The sequence below is a fragment of the Patiria miniata genome, unplaced genomic scaffold (genome assembly GCF_015706575.1).
Source record: "Patiria miniata isolate m_02_andy unplaced genomic scaffold, ASM1570657v1 HiC_scaffold_3, whole genome shotgun sequence".
Lineage (NCBI taxonomy): Eukaryota > Metazoa > Echinodermata > Asteroidea > Valvatida > Asterinidae > Patiria > Patiria miniata.
The window spans coordinates 24,151,153-24,172,673 of NW_024037069.1; the positions used below are offsets into that span (position 1 = coordinate 24,151,153).

General features: G+C 38.7%; 1 protein-coding gene across 4 annotated transcripts in view; it reads left to right on the forward strand.

The window, feature by feature from the left end:
* Positions 1–277: 277 nt before the first annotated feature.
* The window catches only part of LOC119737382 (sphingomyelin phosphodiesterase 5-like), a 50,207-nt gene continuing 28,963 nt past the window's right edge, over positions 278–21,521 (forward strand). For 3 of the 4 annotated variants that reach the window (XR_005272370.1, XM_038211704.1, XM_038211702.1), the window contains exons 1-3: positions 278–384; positions 4,578–4,792; positions 9,622–11,660. Coding sequence is in view for 3 of the 4 variants with exons in the window: in XM_038211704.1 (XP_038067632.1) it covers positions 10,332–11,660 (1,329 nt within the window). In the remaining variant the exon portion in view is untranslated. Of the gene's footprint in view, positions 385–4,368; positions 4,793–9,621; positions 11,661–21,521 lie in introns of all 4 variants that reach the window. The other variant, XM_038211703.1, reaches the window with a different exon arrangement.

A 21,521-nucleotide genomic window follows, 5' to 3' on the forward strand; every position in this document is an offset into this window, starting at 1 on the left:
TACTTATCATATCCACTCTACTTTTCAGAGCCTTGCGTTGCAACAGTATAATTATTGAGAATCAGTGAACGAGGATTCAGCTAGACTTGCCAAGCGCAGCCGGTGCTCGGCATCGACAAGACCGTTATCTTGTCGCGCATTCTCGAGAATGTGCGCTCAATCTGGAAGAGTTATTTTTTGCCAAGATTGAGCAAGGATCCACTTGCACATTCTCAAGAATGTGCATGCCCATTCTCGAGAATGCGTGATTTTCAAGAATGGGCACAACAACATCATCACCGTGTTTTGTGAATAGCGCCATCAATCGTTTGTAATCGTACAACCAAAAAACACGTGCTTGCAAACATAATTTGAATCGAAATATGACGTTCCATGCGAATCTTGGTAAGATTTGTTCGTTTAGTTTAATTTGCAAAACCAATTTTGTTTACAATTGTCAGCAGCCACTTATCTTCTGTTTTATGTCTGAAAACAAGTCCATTATTTGTGAATTCATGCGTTAAATTTGGAGGGATACGGGAGAGAGAAAAATAATTTCTAATTCAAGAACTTTGCACCCGTGTGTGTCTTCAGACTGGGACCTTGAGTGCTAAAAAAAACAGGCGAAACGAAATCAGGCCAACTTCCCTATTCGGCTCACGAAATTCCCAGAAATGTTCATGAGGCAAAGACAAGGTCCTCAGTATTTCACCAGCTAAGTTTGAAGTCTCAATTCAAATTTTAAAGAAGACTTTTCTTCACTTTTTTGCAACTGAGAGGGAATTAAGTCAAATGATTTCAAAATGTCAAACCATGCATTGGCCAGCTGTTTGAAAAGACTGGCCTCTTCATTCAATGTCACTGGTCTGGTGGCGGACTATGGAGAAATGTGAAGAAATAGAGACAGACTACCAGACATGCCAGATGTTTCTTTTCGCAATTGATGCAGTACTGAAGGGTTGTTGGACTGGTTGTTTCAGGTGCTAGCCCCTTAAAGGTGGCCAATTTACTGGACTACCTCCATAAATAAAGGCCATGCACACTTGGAACATGTACCCGAAATGTAGAACTTTGTCAAATTTGGATTTTCACATGTAGTCTTTGTTTGTAGTTTATTTACGCTTAAGAAGCACACTCGCCCTCTTTAAAGCGATAGAAAGTAGGCCTAGTCCCCTTTTTTTCAGATATCTTTATGTCGTGTAATTTCCAGGTTCATTTGCACACGTTAGCCTATCTAAATTCCAACACAAAATTACACGAAAAGTAGATGTCTGAAAAAGGGGGGACTACTTTTCTATCGCTTTCAAAGAGGGTGAGTGTGCTTCTAGAAGTACAAACTACAAACAAAGTCTAAATGTGAAAACCAAAATTTGACAAAGTTCTACTTTTTCGGGTACATGTTCCAAGTGTGGCCATTATTTACGGAGGTAGTCCAGTAAATTGGCCACATTTGTAGGGCTATTCAGGTACCAGTCTATTTTCTTGTATTGCATGTTTTCCATACCTTAAATTTTGGGACTCTCGTACACAGTATTGAGAGTCCCCAAATTGGAAAGATTTCCATATAACATGTTCACTAATTTTCCTCTGTATTGACTAACAAGCCCCCAGATAGCAATTTCATGTCATCAAAGTCAATTTGAGCAGTGAGAAAATACAAGCATTTTCTTAGAAAACACTTAGAATTTTTCAGTCCACTCTCATAGGGTTTGTACACAGGGTGTTGAGTGAACTTCTTATATGGAAATCTTTCCCCCAAATTTTCAGACTAGTGTGCCTTTCTTACTTTCTCAGCACTATCATTTTTGGAGTCGACGTACTAACGCTACGGGTTTCAAAAAAGGCAATGATAGTCGATTTACAGCAATCCAGAATCTCATACAAAAATCTCGCCAAAAAGCAGCCATGACTGGTCCACGTCTCTTTAAAATTGAATAACAATGGACCTCGAACCGAAAATCTTTTTAGATATGGGAGTTTTTACTCACCGATATCAGGTTTCCGACACGGCGCAACGTGCACGAATAAATAGCATACCCTACAGTAGTTGATGCAGGAGAGTCGGTTACTGACATCAACTATATGCTGTTTATTACTCGTGCACGCCGCATCGCATTTAGTGTCCATGAATTAATGTTACAAGAGTGAAACTTTGCTATTCCTATGGTATTTTTTTTGGTTTCACCAAAAAAAGTACAGGTTTTCAAATGTCTATTTCTCTAGCAATGCAAAAGCTATTCACATTGGAATGTTCACTAGCAACTTTAACCGGTGTAATGACAAAATTACACACAAAAATGAACTCCCCTGCCCCCTCCCACCCCTGCCGCCCCCTGCCACCCCTCCGCCCCCTCCCCCGTGGTGACAGGTTACACATATCTTTACAAAATTAATTTTCCTGCAATCTTGTACCTTACTTTTGGTGCCAAAGCTGATTTTCATTTTTAAAATGCATGTAAACTGAAGTGCAGCTCATGGATGCTGGCCTGCTTGGCCTGGTTGGCCTGTGACAGAAACTTAATTAAGGACCACGTACCCCTTAAGGCCAGCCATTAAGCACGCTTCCCATAATGCTTTGATAGTTTCTTGGGGCATACATGTATAATTTTCCCTTGCATGGATATCTTTAAAGGGAATGTACATCATTGGCTTTTGCTGTAATTTTCAGAAATGGAGTATTTGAGGGGTTAGTATAATATATCAAATATTGTTACACTGACATGCTTGAAGGTTTATGTTCGAAAATGCTGGAAAAACCAAGAAAAACAAAATTGTTCAAGTAGTCTGGTTCCCTGACTCCAGTAAAGATGAAATGGATCAATTTATAGTTGCCAGAAAATTGTAAGGTAAGGGAACCAGTCTAGCTGGCCTGCACCCATTCATGAACATGTAACCAATACAAAACAAAATTTGGACTGAAAAAGGGTAAATTTGGAGCAGTAGTTGAAATATAGTTAGGTTTTTCCAACGGTGGTCGGCCGACCACCGTTGGAAATGTATACAAAAATACCATTTTCTTGGAAATGACTTCACACCAGGTGCCATAATTTTACAGGATGCTTTAGACTGTCATTTACCAACATCCTAGTAAGGTATTTCTTAAAAACTTGGTAGTTTTATTTTTCGATGTTTGCAAATGTTGTATATTCCCTTTAACACGGTATAACACCAGCCATGGTTTTAACTCGTTTCCAATTTATAGCCATTTGTGACAAAACCTGCATAACAGCATCGACTGAATTTTATTGGAAGCATTCGTTCCCATCCATTTTCCCTTTTTGTTTGATTGTCATTCAATAAATCAAATTATTTTATTTTTTTAGTTGTAGAAAATATCCTGGCTTTTTCCATCATTTTTGTCACGGCATTAAGACAAGAAAGACTTAAGTCAAAACATAAAAATCTCCGTCATGTAAATTCTGAATAAACTATTGTCTGGGCCAGACAATGACTTATTAAATTTTAAATCAAAAATCTGTAGATTGGTCTAATGCAGTGGCAAGTTGCTGTAATATTCAATGCTGCATTATTTTAAAACATGTTAAAAAGATTGCAGTTGTTTAATTGATCTCAAAATAACACTGAACCATTTCAAAACACTTTTTGTAATCAGTGGACTGCATATGCAATATAAATTTCCGAACAGTTATCGTTTGGATTAAGAATTCTCTTTAGTTGAGAGTGCAGACGTGTACATGTTTCAACTATGACTGAAAAAGAAGAACGAAATCTTCTCCACCTCATTACCTCTTCACCCTAGTGCAAGATGCTTAACGGAGACTCGTATGCACTCATACGCAGTCACTGCATGTGAGATGATCGAAAGATCAATAACCTCTCCCTCTGCTCATTTTGGTTGCCATGGTAATGCGGGATTTGTTCACCTTCATTTTGCAGTATTGACCCACTGTTCTCGGGTTTTCAAAACCGTTCTTTTTCCTTCTTCGCCTCATGTTTCATGTTGTTTCTGTTTTGAATTGGGTAGTTTAGATGTTCATTGAATATTTAATTTTACAACATGAATTTTCTCAAATACTTTTTCTTGTAAAAAAAAAAAAAAAAAAACAAGAAAAAGAAATCGGTAGATACTTTTTAGAAAATATATCATTTAATATCTTTCTTTGTGTTAATGTAAGAGTACTAGATTAGTTATTTTAGTAATGGAAACGGTATGAAAAAGCTATTTCATTTGTACAAACATTTGGAAATATCCCAATAAATTATTTTAATAAAGGACAAATCATTGAATAATGCCGAAAGCATCCTTTTTTTCCGTTTTCTTTAGACATGCTTAGCTGTTTTTGTTTCTGAACTGTGAATATAGACATGGAGTTTGAAATCAGGGATATTGGCAGAAATAAGGCTTCTAATTTTTTTTCTTGGATATAGAGTCTGACAAGAAATTGGTCAGCGACAGTGAAACCTTACGCAGTGTCGATGACGTTTGTAGGAAACGATCAGCACCATATGAGGCTGCATTCAGGCATCGTGTGACAATCACTGACACTGCACGCGCATTCTCCGTCAATAGTTTGGGCTCGGAGAAATGGTGCATTATGATGGCATTGTCTTCACTTGTGCGTTTACTTCCTCATCAGTGACTGCAGGATGCGGTGAGGCGGACACGTGCCAGGAGGTGTGTCCAGCAGAGGCCAGTGTCTTGGTGATGCTGTGCGGAGACGCAGTGTCTTATGACGAGCATGAATTATGTGACGGGCTTGTGTTGATGATGTGTCGGGGTGAATTGTAAGCTGTACTATTGAATGCAGAAAGGTGCTTGCTGTGTCAAGTTGTCCGGATGAGTCTTATGATGGTGAGTTGATTGATGTTCTTTTGTGAAAAGTACCTTGTTGCCTTTTTATGTCTGTTGCCATTTTGTAATGTAATAATGTAAGTGTTTGAGTTGGCCAGTAATTTGTTTGTATCATTCTTGCTTTAGAGTAAAATGAAAGGACATTTCTTTGTTTTTAGAATAGTGAAAGTAGATAAATCAATTTTACAGTTTTAAGATGAAGGGATGAAGGAGTTGAAACAATTGTCAGGATTTTTGCAACACATTTTGTATTTTAGGAGTAGGGCTGTCCGTTTTCGAATAATTTACTGTTCGATTACTCAAAACCGTGTTTGACCTAATATTCAGATATTCGAAACTGCCAGCTGAAACTGCATGCCATGCCGGGCAAAAGGTGCCTGCGGAGCGTGCCAGTTAAACTTTGTGTGCAACGATCGATATAGGCCGCTCATTGCTCCATTATGGTCCACTGCAGTGTTTTGCAGTAAGCATTTTATAACTGTCAACATGATGGTCAAGGGTTTTAACTTGCTAGAAGGACAGGAACAATGAACAGCCGTCGACAATAACGTTACCATCAACAACATCAAAAAAATTTCTTGTTCGTTGGTGCCATTGTGCCGTTCACTTTAACCTGCTAAAAGGACAGGAACAATGAACAGCCTTCGACAAAAAAGTTACCATCAACAACATCAAAAAATGTTCTTGTTCGTTGGTGCCATTGTGCCGCTCATTTTAACCTGCTTAAAGGACAGGAACAATGAACAGCCGTCGACAAAAACGTTACCATCAACAACAACAAAAGTGGCACTATGAGTTTACGTGCATAGTTTTTTGGTTTTTGCATATTCAAACCAGCAAAAAGCTATTCGAATGTTTAGTCGATGATGGAATATTTGGTATATTTGGGAGAGACCTATAGGAGTCTTGCATTCTCAACTCACTCTTTTCAGGTTTTATTTATTTAGTCATAGGTGTTTATAATTATGTACTTGTGTTTTTTTCCCCGATGTTAAATACACAAATAATACAGTGCATTGCAATGGTACATTTTTTTGTTTTTTAAACAAAATTCACAGGTTAAGCCCCTAAGTAGTCTAGACTACATCAAAAAACTGGAAACCAGTGTAGAATTTGTTTAGTTTTGGGTACATAAAGATGAAAATACGGAAATTACACGAATGATACTTTTTACGAAGAGATGAGCATTCATGAACTAATTTTAATATCCCATCAGAAACCAACAATGAGAGTTGCAAAATTAGCCAATGTATTGTCAGCGATTCGCATAAATACTCAAATCTGTCATTGAGCTAGTCAAGAGCCTCCCCAAAAACTAATGAGCCAAAAAGTTGTTGACCTTTGACCTATGTTGGCAATATGAGAATGATGTCCTATAGGTTGCCTGTGGTGATCAGTAACCAGCCACCTTCATTCTTGGCTCCCTCGTGTCTGAGTGCTAAATAAATCAGAGGGCAAGATCCACTCGATTCGCTGAGTGCTCATTATTCTCAGGTGTTACTTGCCCATTAAGAGCCAGCCAGACTTTCTCTCGGAGACCCCTGGGGCTCGATGTCGGAAATTTTAACCCCCAACAATCGCCAAAGCATGACTAAAATCTGCCTGGTAATCGCGGCTGATCTCTTTGAGAGATAATTTATCATTTGGACAGATTTTTTTTTTTGTTCCGGTGATTTCCAGAGGCAATTTTTCTTGTTTGTTGGTGCCATTGTGCCGCTCATTTTCTCTATCCATAATTTATTACTCATTCGTGGTTGAGTCATCGTTTTGAAATTTTTTTAATCTGATGGGAAATTTGATTGCTGCATGAATTATTCAGGAAATTGTGTTTAAATGAGAAGATTATTTATCATTTTTTTTTGGTGAAGCTATGCAAACATGGTTCTTAATTTGATGACTGGTAGGCCTATTGAAATTCTTGACAATGAAAATTGACTTAGCAGCGCTAGGCAAATAACTCAAAGGGATTATTCCAGGTTTTTTTTTTTTTGACTGGTTTTTATAATTTTGGTATTTTGTGCCCTCTGTCAATGAAAATAACTTCTTCTTTTTTTAATTGGATTCAGTAGACTTTTGCGCAGATTCAGAGGGGGGGCAAAAATAATTTGACCCAGATGAACTTCACGACAAGAACTTTTAAAGCCTAATAATTTATTCTCTAATAGATTTGTCAGGATTTTTCTTGATTTCAGGATTTTTTGTCAGGATCTTTAAAGAATCTTTTTTAAATCCGAAAATCCTGAGTATTTACCACTAAAGGTGTTTTTATCTTGAAAAATTTACACTATTATAGAACAAATTAGGAGATGGGTATTTTAAGTGGTGCCTTTAGACAAATACAAATATAGATCAAAGATTATGCATTGCTCTGCGGGCCCTCGGCAAGCCTCAAACCCTCGGCTGATTATTTCGTGGATTTATCATGTTCCCTTAAACTCAACCCTGTCTCTGAACTTTTCATTTAATTTATAGTTACAATGTTATTAATTATCTTTTACAGCCATGACTATGTAAATTCTTTTTTTGACAAAAACATTCAGTCAATTAACTTAATTTAAAAGCCATTTTGTTGTTGTTATGTTGTTCAATTATCAGTTGGCAACAATCCAATGTTTGTAACTGTGGAGAAAACAATCTACATTTCGAGTGCAGATCACATCGTCTCTGAGAATCCACTCTGTTTCCAAGACATCAAAGGCTACACTACGTATGTTCCGACCTCAGATGTTAATCTTCAAGTACAAATAAATTACTTCGTGTAGTGTGTCGTCTAATGTCCCATAGTACATGCAATTAGTGTCGGAGCCGGGGTGATTTTTCTACAGCAATCTGCTCATCAGAGGAGTACCGACTTGAGGTACACAGTATGCCGGGTCCGCTGATAAGTGTAATATTTATTGAGCCCTCTGAGTATCCCTCTCTGCTTGTCCGGGGCGACAGTGCACTGATGCATTGTGGGTTATAAGCACGTTGATTTCAGACTTGTTGCATCGCATGGAAATGAGGAATTCTAGATGAGCACTGGAGACAGATTTATTCACAGTATAGGGAGACGAGCCGGCGGTTTAAAGCAAAGCTCAGAGTATGGGAGGAATAGGAAATAAATTCAGAACAATTTGAATATGTTTGAATGTTGCCTGAAGATCTATATGGGAAATTTGTGTCAATTTGCTTGTAGCTTAGGGTCAGTGTTGCAATATAACAACAAGGGGAGTAATTTGCATTACATTATGTTTGTAAATCCAGAATGTTCCGTGTATCATGCAGGGTGCGCATGGTGGGTTTGTATATTATTGCCATCTGGAAAATAGCATATTTATTCTTGATCAGGTATTTTTTTAAGGTCGTCATTTCTAAGCACCATTGATATATCGATATTACTCGATTATTCAATATTATTTTGATATCGATATCGCCAATAGCAATTGTTTTATTGAAAAAATATCAAAAACAGGTCAGATTATTACCAAAGCAGATCTTCCGTTTGTACTTTTACTTTGTTTTTACTGTATAATAAAATATAATTCGGCGCTAACTTGTGTTTGTGACTGAAAATAAAATAATCATGAAATAATAAGCGGCCACGCTTTGTGCTCTGCGTTCGCTGAAATTCTTGGTCTCCCCTAATGTAAAACCTTAAAAGAAACCGTCTATTCTGGACAAACCCTCAGTGCAGAGATTTGTTTAAAAAAACATTTGAGCAAATAACCCCAGAGAAAGCTGTGGAAAATTGGGATTTAAGATTGATTTTTTTTTTATCAAGTGTCATCTTTATGGTCTTTAACTTTTACATGGGGATAATCGATATACTGAATATTCTCGATATTGGATTTCCGATATATCGCTTATTGCAAATTCTGATATCGACAGTGCTCAGTCAATTCCCAAGAACGCTGTTAGTTTCTTCAGAAGTTCAAAAAATAAATGTTTCAAGAAAGCACTGTCAAAAATGTTGTACGGAACAAACTGTTCCGTTCAACAACAAAACAGTCCCTATAAGGCATGTAAAAAATCATATTACAATTGGAGGAGTCAGATCTGTTAGGAAAGAACAATCGTTCAGAGAGTTGTATTTAAAAGGCCCATGCAATGTAATTTGTTTAATGGAATCCTTGGGAATGCACCTTTGTGTCTCACTTAACCTTTTTAAATTTTCGTTTTGCCATTTTCAAGGGTATTTTGGTACCTATTTGGTTTTATGCTACTGTTCATTTCCATATTCATGAACAAAAGTATGATGTCATTTCAGGCAGAAACATTGATGTTACAGCTGTTTCAGCACCAAAAGTTGGCAGAATTTTGGAGATTTCACCGTCATAAATTTCCTTTTCTTTGGTGATTCGTTGTTGTGCCAGTACATGGCAGTAATTGGCAATAAGCAAACTTTTCTCACAATTTTTTTCAATAAGCAAATTTTTGGGTTCACAAATTAAACAGAAACCTCCTAAATTGAACAGTGTCTTCCTGAAATGACATCACAGCAACAGCGCTTTCAGTTGTCCAGAAAGCACGGAACATTTTAAATTTTTAATTGTTAAGTGCCAAAAAAGGATTTCAAATATTTTTCATACATTTAAGAGGAGCCTGAGAAAATTGCACAAAATATGTTCCTAAGAAAAATTCACTTCATGGCCCTTGTAAAATGGGAATCAGGATCTTGTTAACTTGATACAGGATAGCATTAATAAATGCTAAAACAGATTCATAAATTACATGCCTGATGGGCTTTTTAGAACTGTGACGTTACTAAAATTTTCATTATTTTTCCAAGAAAGTTTTATTTATGACACATTACTTCTTGAATAATATATGAAGTTTGCTTTTTGCAGGTTCTGCATCCGAGGATAAACTGAGATGTGGATATCTGCAAGGAGAGAACTGGACTCGGCAAATGCCAGAAGGTCATTTGTAAACCCCCCCCCCTTCCCAACTAGATATTGATTGGCTGTGACGGAAGAGGCGAGAAGTTGCCGGTCATTCGTTCTAGTCGACGCTCTGACTGAATGAAGGATGATTCAGCAGCAGAATGGACATGTAAACAGGTCATGGTTGATTGAGGACGGGATGAGAAATCGCGGGATGCATCGTCGACCGCATACGCCAAAGCGAGAGCAAGACTTGCGAGCAGATAACGATGGTAAACAGAGATGGAGCATCTAGGATTGCACAACAGCGGACCGGTGTTTACTAAACACTCCCCGATGAGTCTGGATAGTGGTGTATCGAAGAGTGGTTTGGATAACCGGAGAGAGTCTTTAAACAGATGCCGGTTGTAGGCTCGGCGATAGGTTACACCGTATCCAGGCTTCCTTTACGTCAACAGGTTTGCTGGATGTGAGCACACATTGATTGCAAAATGGTGAACGAATAAAACCTTAGATTGGAAAAGATGGTAGAAAATAGACACAAGGACAGGCTATTATAACCTGCAGTTCGAAGAAAGTCAAGATTTCGGGGAACCAAATTTTGACTAAGTGTGAGTGAATTCGTCTCAGTCGAACATATTTAGTTGACTGGCTGTGTGAATGAAGTTGGAATCATGTTGTACAAGACGGCTTTTAGAAGCAAACATAACGCAAGGATGTACTCGGTGGCCTACGGCTTCATGCTGCCATGGATCTGGTCGGTCAACCGACTTCTGTCCTTAGTGATACGGACGACAGATGAATCCCGAAATGAGGAGGAGGCACCATGCTACGAACGCTGCGTGATTCTCCTCTTCTCGCTGCCTGTCTGCCTCGCCCTGATCATCGCGTTCTCCCCCTTTGCGTTGTTTGGTTTCATCGCCAGGGTGTATCTAGCCAGCAAGCGTGCCCCGTACATGTACTCCTTTGCAGACACACCAAGTCGGGTCAACGTTAACGAGTGTATATGGGCGGATCTCTCATCCAAACACTTCTTCAAACTCGCCGTTATCGATACTTGCCTTATGCCGGAGGGCATGTCAAGATTAAACAACCTCCGGAATGTTCAGACCCGGTCGGTCAATCTCGCACGTCGGATCATTAACTCGCAAGTCAGACCAAGCCCAAGGATTTTTGTCCAATCTCCATCGGACAGTGAACTGAAAACCTACAGCATACACCCACCGGCCTCCACCAACCCAATGAGTCTGTTTAATGTCGGAGAAAGCAATCAACTAGACGTCAGTGACGCAGAAGTGTCCTGTGTGACGTACACAAATATCCTACCGGAAGAAACGTCCTTCTTTGCGCAGGGTACCGATAAGATCAGGGATAATTGTGAGAACGGGGAACCCATTCACCAATGCAATGGGGACACACCTCTTACACCGGACACACCTGTCAATGGAGACATGTTAAGAGATTCTAGAGATGCCGATCAAGACTCAAGAAATGATCCGCTAGATAACTTGAACTCTGTGCCTGATATCGTACCCAAAGACATCTCGGATACCCCAACGCCATCAGAATCCTTGGCCTCCACTCCAAACTTAGACTGTAGCATTCAGATTGAGGTACCTATAACACCTTTCCATGAGCCAAAGCCCCACACACTCACTGGCGGTCCTCAACATCAAAAACTCCACAGTGAAAATAAGATAGGAGACGTTCCTTCACCGTCGGAACACGCCGTCAACATCAATTTTCCCGCCGGTTTGGACTTCATCTGTTTTCAAGAGGTCTTCGAGCGCAGAGCCGCCAAGAAACTTGTCAAGACTCTCCACCTGTGGTTCAGTCACATCATCTACGACGTAGGCGTGGACTCCTGGAGAATTAACAGACATTTCTTGAACAGTGGTCTGTTGTTTGCCAGCCGCTACCCAATCCTGGACGCAGCGTTTGAATGTTTCAGTCAGAGTCAGAACGAAGATCGGGCAGTTTCCAAGGGACTTCTGATGGTCAAGGTAAGAATCTGATTTTATTAGCCCAGCAAAAAGTAAACCCACAAATCTCAAGAATTTTTTTTGTCAATGTTTTGATGAATGAAATACAAAAATAGTTTGCCTTTCCAGAAACTTTGGCAGTAGCCAGAAATAACACACGAGTCTATGGGAAGTGGCTGCAGCGGCTAGCCAGTGGTTTCCATAGGTGCACGTGTTATTCCCGGACACAGCCAAGTAATTCGGACACGTACGGCTTTTTATATTTGCAAACGGCATTCCTAAATTTTAGTTGAAAGTCCTAAATTACTTTGCATACTTGAAATTCAGTGTCCGAAACTGATCCGAATGCAGCTTCGCGATGTTTCGCACTGAACCGACGAATTATAGCAACCGCGCACACGTGTGTGTCGTGTCAACGCTTGCGTGCGTGCTTCACCAAATAAAAAAGCGAACTACTAACGGAAATTTCCAACAATCGTTGGAAAGGCCTTCTTTCATTGATTTCTTCAAAATGACAGCATGCCAAAAAGAATAATTTCACAGGGAGTTTAGTTCCCTTACTATCTTTCAACCAAGTATGTTTTTCAACAATAATTACGTCAGTTACTTTTCGAATCGCTGCAAATGATGGACTGTAGCTTCAAATATTGGTCAAAACATTGTGGGGTTGGGCTTATTGGATCTGTCTGTTTAAGCAAGCGGCAGTTCAACAATTACATGTTTGTTTGATTGGCAAATGTAAATTCAAGAGTTGTGTCTGGGGCTGTCCCGAATATACCGAATATTTGATCATCAACTAAATATTTGAATAGCTTTTTGCAATTTGAATATTCAAAAAGAAAAGAAAAAATATGCAAGTGCACACACGACTGTGATGTGATTTTAATCGCAAAGTTGCATTTTTTATTGTCACTTTTTCTTGTTTTTGTCGACGCCTATTTATTGGTCCCATTCTTTTAGCTAGTTAAGTAAAGTCCATTGATGGTCATACAGTCCTTACTGCAAGTACTCCATCGGCCCATAATTAATATCCATCGCTGCGTGCAAGTTTTAACCGGCATGCTTTGTAAATTGTATGCAACTTTTGACCAGGGAGGAAGGCAGCACAGCTGCCGTGTGTACAACTTGATCGGCAGGTTTCGAGTATTCAAATATTCAGTCAAGTGCAGTTTCCAATAATGGAATACTAAATTATTCCAAAACAGATGGTCCTAGTTGTGTCGAAAAAGCCGATTACGTAAATATGGAATTCTGGATTCCAATGGATTCTGATCATTTAACCCTCCTATGCAAACATACATTCTGTGCCTTAAGTTGTCCTTGCTGTCAAAATCAATTAAGCATGGACGCCAATCGGTGGAGGAGGGGGGGGGGATATCATATTGTTTGTCCCCTTCCCCCCACTTTTTTCGTCCCTCTCCAAAAACAGAGAAACCTACATATGATTTTATAGCTCAGAATAGCTGAATCAATTACTCCAAACTTAAAAATGATGTTTAAATTACGATCTTTTACTTTAAAAAAAATGTGTTAAAAGTGGTCAGAAATTGCCTCAGATCGCACCACAGAGCGTCTTGTATCCTAAATTGTTCGGGGCCCTTAAGCGGGCCCTGAGCCCACGCCATAAGGGCTTCGCACTTGCATTAGTTCTGATCAACGAATGTCCCTCCCCCACTTTTGAAAAGTGATTGACGCCCTTGCAATCAAGTGACTGCTTTCAACCCTTAAGAATTCCCAGCCAACATAAAGCAGGATTGACTTGCCTTGGACTGATTAAGTAACCTGATTCAGCTATGCTTTTACTTTGGATGAGTGATAAAACAGCTGTGACCACAACTTGCCTGCTTTGTCTGTTGACCCAGTTTGACTAGACACAGTACTTGCTTGACATATGATCTGACTGCTAATGACAAGCTATAGCCCTTGTTAAAAGTATAGCAGGGGAAGTGGAAGTGAAATTTGACTGTCTGTGACTGCTTAAATAGCAGGAGGGTTAATAGAATATCCGAATGAACAAAAAAATATATCTGACTTGATTAATTAAGGATGTCTTACCAGCACTTTGGTACTTTTGTTCAGCTAGTTTGGGTGATGACTTGAACTTTTTAAAGTTTCAACAATTTCCCGTTTAAAGTTTCCACATCCAGAACTTTGAAAGTTTGTGAATGTGAACTATTAAAACACGGTGCCCAGCAAATTCTAATGGGAAATGTAAATTTTAAATTGGCAATCTGCATTCTCAATAGAGCATGACTCTGCCAACATGTTGTTTTCCAATCCTAACATATACAATGTCAACTTCAAAATTACATCTGGTGCCCCGTATTCCCTATGGGATTTGCAGTGAAGCAGCAGGTAACGCAAGGGGCCGGGTTATGCAAATCAACGTACGGTAAAGTACTTGCAAATGGTGTGAATATATTTGAGACACTCAGTGCGTGAGATTTGGAAATTGCAATGGGAATTGTTAAATAATCTGAGGACACTGACTTGTTTCAATAAGAAAATTTGATATTTGTTTTAAAGTTGTTTACAACGAGCAAAAAAGTTTAAGTCAAGAATGTGACTTTACAACTAAATATCTTGAAACATTAAAAGTTACTTTTATTGTTTAGTCAAAATGCAAGAAGATACAAGACATTAAACTGACATCAGAACGACAGCAGGATAAACGAATCCTTAAGTAATGTCTCAAGTGTTGTGGCCTAATGTAGGAACCCAATTTCAATTGACATGCAGATCATTCATGCGAAAAATTAGGTTGTTTTTTTTGCCCTTCCAGTGTTTGAATCAAAAAGGATAACCATAGTAACCACACAGTCTTTTTACGCAAAACTTGTCAGAGCTTGCTTGATATATAATTCAAAGCACATACTGATTGCTTCAGTATTATTTTTTTATGAAGAGAATCTATGCACACGCCAAAACTAAAAAAAAAATGAGTCCTTTCTAATGCAACTCGATAAAAATTCCTTTAGGCTAAAAACAAAAATGGGGGGTTTATTGTAACACCCTAAAAATTATCCTGGTAGGTAGGTAGGAAAACAATTGTGTTCGTAACTTTGTGCAACGTTGGTCAGTCGGTCGGTCTTTTGTACATACTTTCTTTAGGAATACCTTTAACAATATCCTGTTTAGTTACCCAATTCTATTATGAGCATTTGCTCATAATACAAACAGACAAAAAAAATTGCATAAGTAAGATTTCTTGTTATCGTTTCGGTTTGCAGTAACACCAAAGGGTAATAACTACTGTCGATCAGTAGACGTTTAGTTCTGAAAAGAACTTGTCCTGCTTATTATCAACTTTCGCTAAGTAGTTTTTAGTTCTGATAAGAACATTCCTGCTTAGTTCTAAACGCACTTGTCTTTGGTTGTCTCAACGTTTGGACTAGCCTGCCCCATAGTATGACTAGAGCCTATACATCTACTGAGCGACATGATACAAACCGAAATGATACTGATACTCCGCCATGCAAAGCCTGAAATCTTATATAAACATATTTATTTTCTTCAAAATATAGTTGTGTTTTTTTTATTTTTTTATTTTGGCCCAATGTGGCAATAAAAAGCTTTTGAGGTTGGCAGTTTCACCTAAAAATATATATATATTTGGGGTACCTTTAACAGATTAATTAACCTGATTAATTTTAATTTGCTAATAATAACCAAAAAAACCTTGCATAAGGAAGATTTTTTTATTTTAAAAATATAGTATATTTTAAATTGTGGCCAAATGTGGCAATAAAAACTTTTGAGGTTGGCAATTTGGCCCCAAAATATCCAGGTAGGCTGAGTTACCGTAAACACACAATATTTTGTTTGGCTTTATTGATGATATGGGAAAGGAATTGAATACCCATAGCAAATGTGAAATGAAATGGGGGGGGGATGCAAAGAATGACTTGTGCCTTCATCACAAGTTCCATTACTTCTACTTCATCTGTTCATCCATTACCCTGATCCACTCCGATCAAATCTGAAACATAATCCTTACGTTCCATAATCCTACCTCCTAGCTCAGGGATGTATCCAGGGAAGTCGACATGAAGTAAAGGTATTGAATATTTGAATGACAGATGTCTTCAGGGAATAGAAGACTGTTTATGATTTACTGTGTTTATACATTATAAAACATTTAATGTTTTCAGAGAGGTATTTTTTTATATCTATATGAAATATATTGTGGGTTGTATAATAAGTTGTTTTGCCATTTTTTGTTGGGGGTGGGGGGGGTGAGTAGGATTAAGTGTGTTTACTTATATATTTCTCCCCTTTTTCTTATTCAGAAACTATCATGTTTCTCAAAATGTACATGTGCTGGTACCTATGAAAACAGTCCGTGACTTTTTGATGTTACAAGCATGCAACTTTTTCTCAGATAAGCTGACTTCTCCTTTCTTTATTTTAACCAATTCCCTTGTATGCTCTTCAAAACTGAAAAATACTGTAGCTCAGTCTTGTATAACTCGGAATGTCCTCATTTTTGTGACTTCCCAGTTGTGTGCCTGTTTTTTTGTTAGAAAATTAGAAAAATGCTTGAAGAGAGCAACCCATCCCTCATCACCCTGTCAAAACATGGTGGGGAAGTGTAAGGAGGATGGATCTCTCCATGCCTTATGGAATATGTACGTCACTCCTTTTTTTTCTTTTTTTCTTTTTTACAAATTAGAGACACGTACGTGGACAGGTCAATAGTGTACTGTGATATGAGCCATAGCATGTAAGATATTACACAGCCTCGTCTCTGCTTTTGGCAAAGCATACTACTCTTCCATATTGGCCTCTCTTTTTTTTTAAGAATAAGAAATCTGTGAAATGTTTAGATTTCCGAAGTCAATTTGCAAATTTCATGGGAAATGAAGGGAATTAAATATGATTGAGAGTCATGGTGAGAACATAATATAAATGCTACATAAACTGAAATGATGACTGATTCAAAATTTGAATAGACCCTTATACATCTCTCAAATTAACATGTAACATAACATTTTTGACATTCTTAAAAAAATAGGTTTACTACTTATCCTTTCATATTTGTTTGGTGGGATCCTTTGTATTCTTTCAAGACGGTATACACTTTAAAGATTACCCTATATTGACCATATGTGGCAACGTATATCAGACTTATCACAGAAATCTCAACACAAGGTTGTTACCAATCTCCCATGAATACATCAGGCTGTTACCATGGCAACTGAAAGTCAAATGGTCTTGGGATTGTGAGTTAATGGAGGCGGTGCATTTGAATGGATCGAGTAATGAACTGGCTAAGGAAATGCTTTGTACTGCAGATCAGATGGGTGACATCAATGTGGTCTATTGTTAATGTCAAGTGATGTTATGATCAATCACACCACAGCTAGTATTACATGTAGCAACCAGGTTTATAAAAAACGATTATTTTTTTTACTTAAATTACAGAAAGTAACCTTTGGTACACAAAATTGTTTGGGAAAAAATGAGTTAAAGGGAAAATACAACATTTGCAAACATCAAAAACTAAAACTACCAAATCATTTTGAAATACCTTGCTGGACTGTTAGTGAATGACAGTGTAAAGCATCCTGTAAAATCATGGCACCTAGTATACTGTCATTTTCAAGAAAAGTGGTATTTTTGTATCAATTTCCAACGCTGATCGGCCGATCAGCGTTGGAAAAAACTGGCTTTGTTTCAAATACTGGCCCCAGTTGACCATCGCACTTGTTTGCAATCGATTACACACCTATGAACGGGTACGAGCCAGCTAGACTGGTTCCCTGACCTTACAATTCCCCAATGTATGTAAACTACTCTGTTTCTTCTTATATGGAGTCAGGGAACCAGACTACAGGAAAATGATTGTTTTTCTTGGTTTTTATAGCATTTTCGAACCCAAAACCTTAAAAAAGTCAGCGTAACTATATTTGCTATATATTTCCAACCACCCAATTCCATCCATTTCTGAAAATTACAGCAAAAGCAAATGATGTATATTCCCTTTAAAATTTAATTTTTTGACCTGTGGTATGCAGAGTTTAAAATTATGGTACAAAAAATGAATGCACTCACGAAATATGATTGACTGGACATCCATTTTTGTTCAGATAGGGCCTACATATATAATAAATTGTCAAATTTGTCATTGTAATTTCACCCCTGATAGTCCAACACGCAGAAATGTGAACTACCTAGAGCACAAATGTCTGCAGATTTTTTTTGGACTATGTGATGATTGAGAATTTTACATGAATTCATATAATTCTTGCGGTTCATTACTTGCAGGTGGTTGCGTGGTGACATTTCTGGGCTCGTTCCTAGCCCGGCAAAATGAGCTGCAGTTGAGATACGATCAAATCCCTGAAATGTTTCTCAGTCAACATGAGTCGTTGACATACATTTATATTCATTCATTCGATTCCATCAGATATATGCAAGCTTTTCAGGGGGGAAAAAAATTCAGTTTGTGAAAATCTGGTTGATAACAATCTTTGTGGAACATCTCAGAAAAAGGTTCATGGTTTGTAAATCTGGGTCATAACGATCTGACCGCTGCATTATTTAATGAAATCTTGCTTCCAGACAATCTCCGATATACAGTCTCCGTCATCGTTTTTTTTTCTCCCTTCTTGTAGTCGGCTGACTTGTACTACTGTCTGAGACAGACGGAGCCTACGAAATCCTTCTCCCTATCCCCCCCCCCCCCCCATTCCTCCTGGGTATCGACTCAACCGTTCTCAACAGGTCTTAGATGGTTCTTTTTTGCATCTCCGGTTTCATTCCTTAGACTATGAATTGGCGTCCTTCACCGATCGTGTTTAAAGCACGGTCAGTAGTTGGCATTGGGAAACCATTATCCAAATATAGATCCAATATAGCATCTTGCCTTACTTTTTTCTTTTTTTGGGGGGGGGGGTTGAGGAACTGGAGGGTGCTGTTAGGTTTTAAGATATATATTTATCTTTCGGGCTATGCAAATATAGAATATGATGTATTGTTTCAGAGGTTATCCGTTTTTGCTCTGTATACATGGGTATTACTAAGAATATACTCATGGTCATGCAAATATCCATGGAAACAAGAATTGATCGTCCTCATGGGATGGGCTACTGTCAGATTTCATCATAGCTCATGGTCATCAGTCGGAGTTACCATGACAAACATGGCACCTTGGGCTTGGTTGGTTAGTTCATGTTGATGTCATCGGATCCTGTTCATATCGCTAGGGAGTCGTGTGAAAAGCCTTTCAACACCAGCGTTTGTTGACACCCATGCTCATCAGCGCTGGAGAATGGGAACCCATCCGTTTCCTTGGCATGTGCAGAGCATCTACATACTAAAGTGTGCGTTGAACTTGCAGACTATGCTTGTGGTGATGTTAATAAGATAGAACTCAAATTACTCAGCCTATGCGAACTTTGTTGCTTTGCTTTAATAATGTATGTATGCTCTGTAGGCTTCGATCATAATGACATCAAAATACCACGTGACCATCCGGTTTTCCCGGGATCAGCCACCATTGCAGTAGCCAAGTGTTTGGTTAGCAACCACGTCCTGCAGCACTCTAAAAACAACTGAGTCAAAATATTGACTGGTTTTCATGGGCGTCGCGAGGGGGGGGGGGCAAGGGGGGGCGCTTGCCCCCCCCCCCCCCTGGAAAAGCCACCAAAAAAAAAAAAAAAAAAAAAAAGAGAAAAAAAGAAAAGAAAAAGAGGCGCGAACTCATAGTGGTGTAAATTTAATGAGTTGGGGGGGGGGGGGCAAAATGTCCCTGCCCCCGTCTAAAACTGAGAAATCGAGAATTTGTTCAGAAATACAAGAATTTTTTGGGAAAAATATGTTTTGCTCCCCTCTAGAAAAAAATCCTGGCGACGCCCATGCTGGTTTTCCTAGTTATTGAAAATTGACTAAAAATTTAGTTCAACAAGCAAAGTTTCATACTATGACTAGAAAAGGTAGTTGAATTTGACAGACTCCAGTTTTAGTTAGTTGCTTAACTACATGTATACTTTCCAATACTGACTGGACTAGTCCGATTGACTGATTTTCAGTTGCACCCAGCTGACCCTGAATGGCTGGTCAAATTTAACTGGTTTCAGTCAAATCTGACTAATGTTTTTTTTGTAGAGTGTGTGTGTTAACTACAGTAGGGCTTATTTTCACATAAACTAACTGCAACTTCTTTTTCAAATGGCATGATGGTCACTAGTTACGCGTGCCAATGTACGGTTGTCATAATTGTGCCTATACCCAGCACTGTTTTTCTCACTAGTTTTTGCCATCCATCATGGCTTTGAACGGCTTGCTCTATTACCTACTGCGCGCAGTGCTATACGGGAGTTGCCTATATATAACTCTACAAATAGCGAAAATGACCTTCCGGTATGTTTAGGCCGAATCACATGGGTCGGTGAGATTGGCTGTTGTTATATTGAGACCTAATACATATATACATTGTAAGGGCCCTGTCACACTTCTGCGTATCCTAATTCCTTATGAGTTGCGCATTGACATTTTTTTCATACGCAGTCGTATGCACAATACGCACCTCATATGCATCTCTATCGTTTTGTGTAGGTTATGTACGCAGATATACGCATGGTACGGCCCAGTACGCAGGATAGTTTTGGGCATGCACAAAACCACGCTGCGTACGCTGTTACGCAGATCATAAGTTATAAATACGCAGCGCATCGGTCCCGCATCGGTCGAGTGCATTACGAGTACGCTATGTGTTCGTGACACACCCCGTCAGCATATGCGCCGCCTGTATTGGACGTATACATAGCGGGAATATGCTCAGAAGTGCGTCAAGCATGCGGTCGGCATAAGTCGGGTGCGTCCGGAATACGCTCAGCATGTGCACTGCATACTGACCTATTCGCAGCCCGAAAAATAATGTTGAGCACTGCATACGCAACTCATACGCATCTCATACACAATGGATGCGCTGAATTCGTTACTTGTACGCTAGATGTGCGTCGCACATAAGTCAAAGTGATCAAAACATTTCGACGTTAATTGAGCGTACAGCTGCGTATTGAAAATTTTGATAAGGACTCATAAGGAATTAGGATACGCAAAGGTGTGACAGGGGCTTAACTGTTCTGCAATTCTGTCGTTACAGTAACTTTTTTTTTGTCAAGTGTTCAGTAGCTCAACACCATATTATTAGTAAGAAACAAATCGTGGACATTACAATAGGTGCCATTCTTCAACCCAGCAAATTTGCTGCTGGCGACAGGATTCTGCCGACAAAAAAAAAAAATTGGTCTAGCGACGCCCGTGATTAATATCTGCAATTTTTTGCAAACTCTGTTGCCAACCGCAGCTTAATTTTATGCTCTTGTGGCAGCCTATACAAAATTGCTCTCAATGTTTACAACCAAAAAAAAGATTTAACATGTATGATTCAAGAGATCTAGTTTTGTTTGAGTTTGATTTATACAGAATTAAATTGAATACCATTAATATTGAAACACGAAACGGAGACGATAAAAGGTCAGGTTGAAGGAAAGCTACATGTAAGCAGTTGACAACTCATCCGAACACTCTTCTTTGTCAATTCCCATCCCTGTCTTGAAGTGCTTTCATCTCTTGGACGGGTAGAATGTAATCACGTCCAGTGATTATTTCTACATGGTTTACAAACATTCAATCATTCAAACTTCAGCAAGTCCGAAGGCTTCATTAGATTTCACGCAAAGAATACAGATACGCCTTGTTAGCTCTGTCTTGTAGGGTCGACTGGATATTGCAAGCAGCTCGCTCAATCTTTCGATCTTTAAGTTGCCTTCCCAGTGCTGTTTTCGAGTTTCATCCCGAAAAAATAGATTCCTTTTCAAAATTACTATTTCTCTTTAGTCATTCACTTTTGAATGAGACATGGACCGAAGAAAT